Genomic DNA, 10,818 nt, shown 5'->3' with positions numbered 1-10,818 from the left:
AGCTACACCTGCCTATGTATGGTCATGTGGGTCAATTTAATAAAGAATTACTGTGGCTCTGGGAACAATGATTCATTTTGATTTATCATATATACAAGTACACATTTAGTGGTTACCATTTTGTGGTTCAAATATTTTATATATCCCCCTGAGACTGAGACTTATTAATTATCTTTTAACTAACCAGATTGAATAATTTAGCGGATAGATATGGTGCCAATACTTTTGTAGCTGATATTTCTATACAAATATTTTATAACACAAATAAAGTACATGACTAATCAGTACAAGAAACCTGTCTGTCTGTTAGTGCTTATCTTAAAAACAGTATCTTTTCTTCATTCATTGGAAGAGTTAGTGATATAATAATAATAATAATAATAATAATAATAATAATAATAATAATAATAATAATAATAATAATAATAATTCTGGTGAGTCCTAGTTTTAGGGGGCTAAGCTAAGGATTGACAGGGTGCCAATACTTTTAGAGTCAGTTGAATAGAAGGATTCTGTCTGTCAGGATATAAGATTTTGCCCAAAATGGTGCATGTAGCTTGGAGAAATAGGGTTTAGATATTGTTTGACATAATAATAATAATAATAATAATAATAATAATAATAATAATAATAATAATAATAATAATAATAATAATAATATTGGGTGTCAATTACACACTGTCTCTTTAAGAGCTCGCGTCCCTCCTCGCCCTTCAACTTCCGCGCGTGCAAATATGAAATAATGGGGGAAAAGTGCTGTGACATGGAGCTGTAGCTTGAATTGTGGTATTTTACTTAAGATATAAACATTTAGGCAGAATCTCTTCGAGACCATTTCATTGAGAAGATGTTTTACATTTGACGACAGACGTTTTGGTTCTTAGCCCTGAATTCCACCGCGACGTTATGAGTTTAGACAGTTTGTTTATATAGCTAGCTGGCTAATGTTTGCTAGCTTAAAACTTTTCTAGCAATACATGTGATTAGTGACTTCACCTAACCAGTAAGTTATACTCAAAAACACCAGTGTTTATTTTATTTTATACTCAGAAATAAACTTAAGCTCTTAAACTTAACCCTTTTCCTTTCCACCACACTGAATGTAAAATGATACTAAATATCCAAAAAAGGACGCAAGACTTGGCTTTCAATTTTGTGCTCCATTTCAAGCATGTACTCAGTTGTGACACATCTGTTATTATATCTGGCTTTTTCAATTTACACCTTCCATCTCTTGACAGGCATGGGCTTGCCTGGACTAGGATGTTGCAGCATGGGCCAGTTTGGTGATGTGATTCAATCTCAGTCATGGTGCAGGAGAAAGAGACGAGGTGTCACATTTATATTTTGACACTCTCAATCTGAAGCTTTCAGTCCTGCACATTTTCTTTGCAAAACAAAGACAAAATTAAAAAGCATGGAGAGAGAGGAAGAGTGGATGCGAACGTCCACGGGAGACGCCGAGGCACAAGACGAGGAAAGACAAGATCATATAAAGGCTACAGGTCTGGAAGAAGTGATGTCTGTGGAAAGGGATCTTGAAGAACCTGGCACAATGTCAGATTTGGATCAGCGACTGAGAAAATCTGCACAGGGTGTAGACGGACCTGAAGTAGCACGGAAAGGATCAGTGTTTGTTCAAGGAAATGGAAATGGAGAAGATTTCTATGCCTTTACAGCTCTCTCTTGCAGCTCGTCTTCTTCCTCATGCCCCTCTCCCTCTGCTCTCCTCTCTACTTTATCTCTCTGTTCTTCATCTTCACAGCCCTCTCTCACTCCCCCTCTTGCACCCTCAATGATTTTGGATGCAGTGTTGGTGGACGGGAGACTAGTGTTGGACGTGTATCAACGTGGGGGTACAATGATGTCCGCTCTGTGGGAGAGTGCTCCAGAGCGGATGAAGCTGGTACAGTATGTTCGACTGGGCTCAGAGGATGAGGAAGCAATGGAAGATGCACTCAGTGTTCTCCCTCATCTCACCCAGCTGCGCTCATTAGCTATTCGAGGTAGGCACACACACAGAGATATGTTCTTAGTTTGACTGTTCTATATCATTTTAGGTAACTGGTTTTAATTAATTTGATAATGCTTTTATGTGAAAATACATATTTAACACTAAAAAATGTAAAATTTGGAACAAAACAAATTCTAGCATCTAGTCAACTACTTATAAATGATTTCAAAAGTACTAATAATATCTCGTTTTTGAAATGTAATGTTCTGTGTTATATTGCAGACTTATTGCACTTATTTCACTGAAGTACTCTATAACTAAAAAAGATACCATCTTGTTCCTACTCCCCTAGGTCACCGCTTCTATGATGCCCAAGGTGAACCCCTTCCTGGCCTGTTGACCTCTCTCCCTCCCTCTCTGTCATGTTTTTCACTCCTTGTCCACCTGGATCTCTCTTTCAATCGCCTGTCTTCTCTCCCAGTCTGCTTGCTCTCTCTATGCAACCTTTCTGAGCTCTTACTCTGCCATAACCTTCTGATCAGTCTGCCTGCAGAAGTGGGTGGCCTGGTGTCCCTGCGCCGTCTCAGCGTGCTGGGAAATAAACTAGAGACTCTACCTTCACAGCTTGGACTTTTGTATGCGTTACAGGAACTAGACATGTCCTACAACCAGCTGGCAAGTCTGCCTGATGAGCTTGGCATGCTGGAAAACCTACTCACGCTGGAGCTCTCATCCAACAGGCTTCGAGAGCTGCCCGAAACATTGGGTGAGGGAATAGAATTGGAATTTAGATAAGACGATCTATTCACAATTTAACAAATAATCCAGAGACAAGAAAGTTAAACCGCATCCTTGTATGGTATTGAAATGTGCCTGTATGAGTTGTGACTTATTACAGTATTAGACTTAGGGATCTGACGTACAGTCCTGGACACATACATACTGTATATACCATAGTGGATGCACAAAGCATTATGATAAGTCTTGTTGCTTTTATTTTAACACAGGTTTATGATGGTCATTATGGAGCGGTCAAAGAAGAAAAACAAATGACGATGTCTGTTTTTGTTCTGCTTAGGTTCTTTACACTCATTGAGGGTGCTGGCAATCCACAGTAATGAGCTGAGGATCATCCCAGAATCGTTGAAATCCCTCCCTCATCTAACCAGACTTGATGTACGAAATAATCCATTGGGCCGACCCCCGACCCCACCACCACTCCCTCCTGCACCAGCAGGTTGTGCAACATTTGACTCTATCATAACTATGTGTCATGTTCCATTAAATCCTACATGTCACTTTAATACATCACATTTTTACTACATGTATTAATACATATATGATCTTGTGTTTGTCACAGCTGAAGTTAACTCTCCAATACCAGAGTTACACCTTGCCTTCAACAAACACAAGTAATTTCATCACAACAACATGTGAAGCCTTATTTTAATTATGGATGTGATTTATATGTGACTATTGTATGCACCTCTCTTTGACGGTCCTTTTTTGTGCTCACAGGTTTTCGGTGTCTCCTACTGGATGTCATGTGTTTCTCCCTGGTGGAGGAGAGCTCTTGTTTCCACGGGGCTGTGTTAAAGTCTTTACACAGTTTAAATGGGAAGAAAGAAAACCGGACAGTAAGTGGATATGGCTTGAGGAGCATGATTTCCTGTTAAGTCGTCCTTTGGAACTGCTTCCGCATGGTGTTACATTTGACAAGGTGAAATTAAAGGGTGTTTATTTTATTTTGGAGAAATAGTGTGCAACTAAATAGATACTGCTCACTCATAAAAAGTGATCAATGGCTTATTTTTAATTTCTTCTCTCTCTCTCTCTCTCTCTCTCTCTCTCTCTCTCTCTCTCTCTCTCTCTCTCTCTCTCTCTCTCTCTCTCTCTCTCTCCCCCCCCCAGCCTGTAGAAGTGTGTATTCCCTACCACAGGACTCAAAGAGGAGAGGTGATCGTGCGCAGGTATGATGGTCACTCCTGGAGTACACTACCTACCGAGACCAGAAGAGGAAGCCACAGGCACAGCTGTAGGCCACGGGGACGACCTGCTCGGGTAACACAGATCACCAAGTCTCCTGTTATTTCTCTTTAAAACACACTGATTTATAATTTGTGATTTGTGTGTGTGTACAGCTGGCATGCTGCACTGTGACACACTTCTCCTGGTTTGTAGCTGTCTCTCGTCCTGTCCGAGACGTTTGCTCGGTTTTGCCAGAGGGTGCACTGTTGGTGTCTCGCTGTGACCCTGGGATCAAACTTACTTTTCCTCAGAACTGCACAACACATGCACGTGCTGTAACACTACAGGTGTGTGCCTTGGTTAAACAGAACCCTACATAGGAACTGATATCTAGGTAGTATTTATAAAATTCAATATATCTAGGTGTGTATATATACATATATATATATATATATATATATATATATATATATGTATATGTATGTGTGTGTGTATATATGTGTATATATGTATATATACACACACACAGACAAAAAAGACACACACAACTAAATGACTATTTCTGATGGACTGGCCTTCCATCCAGGGCATATTTTTGTCTTATACTCATTGTTCCCAGGAAAGGCACCGGATCTCTGTGAACCTCACAATGATAGTGCAGTAACTGAGTGAGTGAGACCACAAATCAGGCCACAGGGCTTTGTATTTGCATTCATCTTTTTACATACTGTGTGGCAGTTGTCTTATAGCTGCACTGATATTTTATAACGTGAATAACATCTAAGTTTAGAATGGAATTAGATATGTCCTGCACATTGATGTTATATCTTCTTTACAAGATAAAGTGACCCATTTCACAAAGATGTAATCACTGTCTGTATTATAAATATTTTATTGTCACTAATAGTCTAAAAGCTATCTCTAGATAGGCCTCAATATGTTTGTAATGATACATTTTTGCTATACCCAGGTGCTGCAGGTGGCACAGTCTGTGGTACAGGATCTGACTGGAGACCAACATGCCAGTTCTAGTCACCTCCTCTGTCTCTCCCAAACTCCCAGTATGGACTTCCTCCAGCCAGTCAAAGTGCAGATCCCTCTTCCACCTGGACTTACTGGTGCTTAGACTACCTCTCTGTCTCTTTTCTCTTCTCCCTTGTTCTCCTGATTAAGGATTAAGTTTGTGTATGTGTGTATTTTAGCTCTTACAGTGGATATGTCTAGGCTGCACCTTCTGCATGGTGACCCTGTGGCTCACACCTGGACAGATGTCACTGCTCAGGTGTCTCTACACATCACACATCTCTATGCCATCTTTTCTGTCACACATTTCTCATGGTGAGTCATGAGACCATGTACAGTACATACGTTTATACTATCTAACGAAGCAGTGTAATAGCCTTATAGCTTTGTTTAGAACTTCAGTGATGAAATATTTTGGACATAAATCAACAACATTTCTTTATTAGCTCACTAACAAAATTGACATTTTGACTTTCAGTTTGTTTTCCAATGTTGTTTTTTTGTGCTTGCCCACCAAACTTTAATTCTGAAGAGACAGGATGTAAAGACGTCATGTCAAACTGTGGGAAAAGTGCCTCGTGGCCCCTTTCTTTAGAATTAGTAGTAGATAAAAGTGTTCTGGCGGGACAGAATGGAAAACACTAAGTATTTTAGCACACTACTTTATTTCAATAGCATAGTTCTTTATTTCCAAAACGAGAGTGATCTACAAATCCACTAAAATGACATACTGCCCTTTAACTCTTAGTTACTGTACACTGTTTCACACAGACTTTAAACGTATGAATGATTGACATAAAATCTGGCTTTAGTTAATGGGTTGTGGAGACTGATGAATATCTGTGTTTGTGTTTCTTTATTTAGGTACTGGTTATGGTACACTACTCACAGCTGCATTAGTGGTGTGGTGAGGAAAGTGTACCACAGACTAAAGCAGTTCAGCGTTCAGTTTCTGGTGCTGCAGAGAAAAACAGACCTGGCACAAGTGTTGGTGCAGTGTCTGCCCTCAGATAAGGTGTGCGCTCTTTGTAGGTTCTTCATAAGTCTATAAAACCTCAAAACCTATAGCATGTTGTTTGGTCAATTGTCTGTAGCCATCAGTGTGACAATTCACAATTCTTTTAATCTCTGGTTGCTATGGTAATGTGAATAATTTCCTGATTGGCCAGCTTGGGAGTACAGTAAGTCAGGAGGAATGATAGCACTTAACTTGTGATATAAAGAAAATATAAATTGTGACAGCCTTAGTTCTGTTTTTCTGACTGACACATGGTGTGTGTGTGTGTGCGCGTGCGTGTCTGTGTGTGCACATGTGCAGGTCGACTGTAGGTTATCTTCTCTAACAGAGCAGTATGATGGCCCTCAGCCTTCAGATGTGTGTAACCTGTTGGAAGGAGAGCAGTTCTTTGCTGGTTTTGAGAAAGGCATTGACATCGCCTCTGGTGTGCATACACACAACACAAACACATTAAACCAGACTGTATTCTTATTTGCCTGTGTTTGCTATTGGTTTGTAATTGGTTAGGATCATTCTTGGGTTGGGTAACATGTGTATGAATAGTTTATAAATCACTTGTGCTCTAAACGATGTAGATCAAATTACACACACACACCCATACATACACAAACACAGACGCACACACACAAACCAAATGATGGTGTTGCAGATTGGTTTCATTATTATTACTATCAATAACCTGCTTTTGTATTAGAGCTTCTCATTTTACCAGTGTACCTGTGTTATCACTTTAAAATACAGCAAAAGGCTTAACTTTTTCCCCCAATAAAAAAACAAATGAGTTGAACTCATCAGCATATGAATTGGAAACAATTGACAGTTTTATAGGTGGTTTGAACTTTGTTATTAACTGAACTCATATGAAGCCCTGTTATATTCAGCAATTGATATATAGGTCTGCACGTATTTTTAGTATCTGCATCTTACAAACAAGCCACAGTGTTGTCTCCAAAGAGCTTGTCATTTAGTGTAACTTCAGTATTTATGCACACTTTTTTGTTTATGCACAGTTTTTATTTGACATAATTTGTGATTGTTTTCATAGATTGAAAAAGTACTCTGTAATTGCTCTTGTATCTGTTATACTGTTTTAGTTTCTTTTATCACTTTTTTCTTTTGTTGGATTTTATATCCTTGGCTTCTTTTAGTGTTGGTCATTTAGTGTTGGTCATACAACAATGATGTGATTATGTTCTGTCAGATCGACCGGACTGCAGAGACGGCAGACTGGCTTTCACCTTCTATTCTCACCTGAAGAACATCAAAGAGGTGCATGTGTCCCCAACACACCAACAAGAGGGAACTGTTCGAGGACAGGTGAGGAGGAACGGTCTGGACACGGCTGAGATTTTAGACCAGATAAATATGTTTAGTTAAGAAATCAAGTTTTGTTTGTCTTTATGTGAATGAGACCCCCAAGTCTTTCAACTAATGCACAATCATTTTATATTGTATGTGTTTATTTTCTCAGGTATCGTTTTACAGAGGCGAAGTCCCCAATGACCTGCCAGAGGAATTGGCTCGGAAAAGGAAAGGCCATGACAGCCAGTGGTTGGCTACACTCCCCCTTAGACTTCCTGTACGGTTCACGTAGTGAATACATGTGTGATGGTTAAAAAATGATAATTTTGTGCTAATGGGTCAGGATAAATATGGACAGTTTCATCACCAATGGAAGGAACACAAGTGGCTTTGCTCTGCTCAAATTCACTACAGTTGGCACACTGCTTTGCCTTTATAGTCATATACTCATATTGTCTCACGCAGAGTGGTGACCAGAAGGGCAGCGTGTATGCAGAGCGGCAGTACCCTCCTCTGAACCTTGGCGATCCTGAGAGCGGTTATTTGACAGAGACCAACTTGCTGACCATCTCATTACGCATCAGCAAGGACTGGCGCAACATTGGCATCAACCTGGGCATCAGTTATAAGGAGCTGGATCGCATCCAGTTCAAACACAGGTGTGCATTTCAGGGAGTGCCAAAGAGGCACGAGAGCTTTGTTAATCATGCTTCAGTAGCTGCTTGTTCATAGGCTTTTTTAATATCTGCTCATGCTGTATAGATATAAGTTGATCAAAATATTTATATATTTTTGAGTAAAGACTTAATATTTAGAATTTAAACTTCAAAAGTTAAAGGGAATATGTACACATTTACTGTATACATTAATATATTGATATGTAAGAGAAATTTCTATATGGATACATGCAGAATGTGTTATACCTGATTACTCATAACTGTATGTTTGGCTTAGCTGAAAGTAGATGACAAAACACAAAAACCAAGTACATTAATATGCATGAGGATTATTTTTTAATCTCTTCACGTGTTAGTCATCAGTGGGCCATCTGGGATTACTGCAGGGGACTGTACGCGCACACACACACACAAAATATCAGTGCTGTTTTTTTTTTCTCACTTTCCAGAATTTTCTTCGTGTCCAAAGTAGGGCAGTAGATTTTCTAGAAGCAGATTTCTTCATAGCAGGAAGGTAGGGCTTTATGAACTTAAGTAGAAGTGTGCAGTTGATGCACAATGTGTAGGGAAATTGGACAAAAATAATGCACATCAAGCAGGAGTGATATGGAACCATATCCCACAACCCCAATGTGGTTTTTTCCCCCCTCCCCTCGGTTTAAAAGCATTGTCTCTTATGTTTCTCTCGTATGCTTCTAGCCGTATACCAAAGGAAATGTACTAACAATTAAAAGGTGTAATTTACTAATGTGCTACATGGATCATGTTTTACCTGTTTATAGATAGATTTGTTATGCTGTATAAAAGTAATGTATATAAGCATTGTGACTGTTACAAAGTACTCACAATTCCAGACTCCTTCCATACATGTTTAATAACTGTCTTGTAACACAAACCCACACCACATCAATAATTATTGGTTCTGATTTGTTAAAATCCGTTATTTATCAAATCCTTTATTAGTATTCTTAGATAATGTGGAGCATGCAAGTCCCTGTGTATTAACTGTAACTACAGAACAAAAATTGATCAGATGGAGCGCATGCATATAAACTTATTGTTAATGTCACTGCCAGAGTTACTGACCTACAGTGCCAAATATTTATTTCAAGACTCAACACCTACATCCTGCCTAGGTTTGGGTTAATCACAATATATTAATTATATACTCATGTCTAATCTGGCATTTAGCGCTCATTAATCATGCAATTAACGAATGTTTAAATGCACCACACTGGCTGTGCACATACAGCCCCATACAATACAGCTGGGAAAACACTGATCTTGTGTGTTTTTCAGAGATGACCTAGGAGCCATGGTGTTAGAGATGCTTTTTCATTGGGCAAGAGTGCAGGAGAAAGCTGGAACTGGAGCGGTTCCACGGCTGATCAACGCTCTAATTGAGAGCGGGAGGAGGGACCTTGCTGAAGAAGTGGAGGATATAGTGAATCTGGGGAAAAGGAAGTACACAGAGTCCCTGGAGAGAGTGGGCCTAGAGTCAGAGACTCCTACAAACTCTACTCAGTCTCAATTAAGCTGACACATGCATACATACAAACACACACAGGAGAGAGGATGGAGACTTCTTCCAGGTTTCAGAATGCACAAATCACATTAATGGTGCTGGCTGTTTAGAAACTGTGCTTTTAATATTTTAAAGAGCTAATAATGTAATATAAGACACGCATACATATTTCTCTGTAGTCTCCCAGCTGTTAGGTGTTTTTGTGGCTGATGGGCTGAATCAGCTTCTGACACATGCCTGCTGAACAAACTATTTCTCCTTTGCCTGTCTCCTAAAGCATACAACAGCCTTGTGTTCATCAATTCCTAACTGAAACTGGAACCAGACAAGTGTACTGAAATGTTTATATCGCCAGTGTGTTTCAAACATTTCTGATAACTGACTGTACATGATTTTTATTTGAATCGTGCCAAAGCTACACTATATGACCAATGGCTTGTGGACATGTGACCATCACATGCATGTGTGGGCCTTGATCAAAAAAATATTTATTTTGTCTTCCATAATCTGGTTTAGAATCTGTTTAATAACCATAATCTTGTACATACAGGAATTTGACTTGCTTATGGTGACCCATACGCAGAATTTGTTCTCTGCATTTAACCCATCCAAAGTGCACACACGCACACAGCAGTGAACACGCACACAGCAGTGAACACACACACAGCAGTGAACACGCACACAGCAGTGAACACACACACAGCAGTGAACACACACACAGCAGTGAACACACACACAGCAGTGAACATACACCTGGGCAGCCATTTATGCTGTGGCGCCCGGGGCATACATATACATGGTCCTGTACATATAACACAAAAAAATCAAAAACACCATTCTAACAAAAGAGTGTTCATCGTGCTACGGTACTGCAATTTTTTGTTACTAGAATCAGCCGATAGATCCCAAAATCTGTTACAGCGTGACAGTGACCCTGTGCCTGAAGCATGAAAGACTTTGGGATGAATTTGAACTTCAACTACACACCAGGTCTCCTCATGCGACGTTGGCGTCTGATCTTACTAATGATTCTGTATCTGAATGAATATGAGAAACAGCTACATTTCAAAAACTATGGCAAAGCCTTCACAGGCCTTTTATAACGGCAAAAGATGTCAAAATCAGTAAATTTCAGTGAGCGTATGTGGAGTGTGATGGTCATGTCTCCACAAACATTTAACCATTAGTGTATGAGTGTGATTGTTGTAATGTGAAACAGTCTCTGTGTAGGTTTGAATATGTCTATTTATTAATAAACACACTGTGAAAAAGTCTTTCCCAAATCGTGTACTGAACAGTATGTAAGTTTAGCAGGATCTGCCCTTGCGCACTGGTTAGTGCTTAAGTATGC

General features: G+C 39.5%; 1 protein-coding gene across 2 annotated transcripts; it reads left to right on the top strand.

Annotated features, from left to right (window-relative positions):
- The first annotated feature begins 719 nt into the window (after nt 1-719).
- Nucleotides 720-10,750, top strand: pidd1 (p53-induced death domain protein 1). Of its 2 annotated transcripts, XM_027173305.2 has the most exons (17): nt 720-1,003; nt 1,242-2,006; nt 2,307-2,720; nt 3,033-3,191; nt 3,315-3,366; nt 3,473-3,674; nt 3,866-4,015; nt 4,096-4,269; nt 4,893-5,040; nt 5,125-5,260; nt 5,810-5,960; nt 6,264-6,387; nt 7,165-7,280; nt 7,435-7,542; nt 7,731-7,924; nt 8,392-8,456; nt 9,242-9,377. In XM_027173305.2, exons 2-16 carry the CDS (start codon nt 1,418-1,420, stop codon nt 8,420-8,422), a joined length of 2,748 nt encoding a protein of 915 aa, XP_027029106.2. In that variant the 5' UTR covers nt 720-1,003; nt 1,242-1,417; the 3' UTR covers nt 8,423-8,456; nt 9,242-9,377. The 2 variants fall into 2 exon arrangements, with proteins under 2 accessions (XP_027029106.2, XP_047676037.1); XM_047820081.1 differs by lacking the exon at nt 8,392-8,456 and having other exon boundaries at nt 9,242-10,750.
- Nucleotides 10,751-10,818: the final 68 nt, after the last annotated feature.

This window comes from Tachysurus fulvidraco, chromosome 10 (assembly GCF_022655615.1).
Source record: "Tachysurus fulvidraco isolate hzauxx_2018 chromosome 10, HZAU_PFXX_2.0, whole genome shotgun sequence".
NCBI classification, from domain to species: domain Eukaryota; kingdom Metazoa; phylum Chordata; class Actinopteri; order Siluriformes; family Bagridae; genus Tachysurus; species Tachysurus fulvidraco.
This window is presented reverse-complemented; position numbering and strand designations above follow the sequence as displayed.

Excerpts from the sequence above, each read along its gene's own strand:
- pidd1 (XM_047820081.1), top strand. The coding sequence starts at position 1,418 with ATGGAGAGAGAGGAAGAGTGGATGCGAACGTCCACGGGAGACGCCGAG. Across the intron at positions 5,961-6,263 it reads AGTGTCTGCCCTCAGATAAG|GTCGACTGTAGGTTATCTTC; the intron begins GTGTGCGCTCTT and ends GCACATGTGCAG. Across the intron at positions 6,388-7,164 it reads AGGCATTGACATCGCCTCTG|ATCGACCGGACTGCAGAGAC; the intron begins GTGTGCATACAC and ends ATGTTCTGTCAG.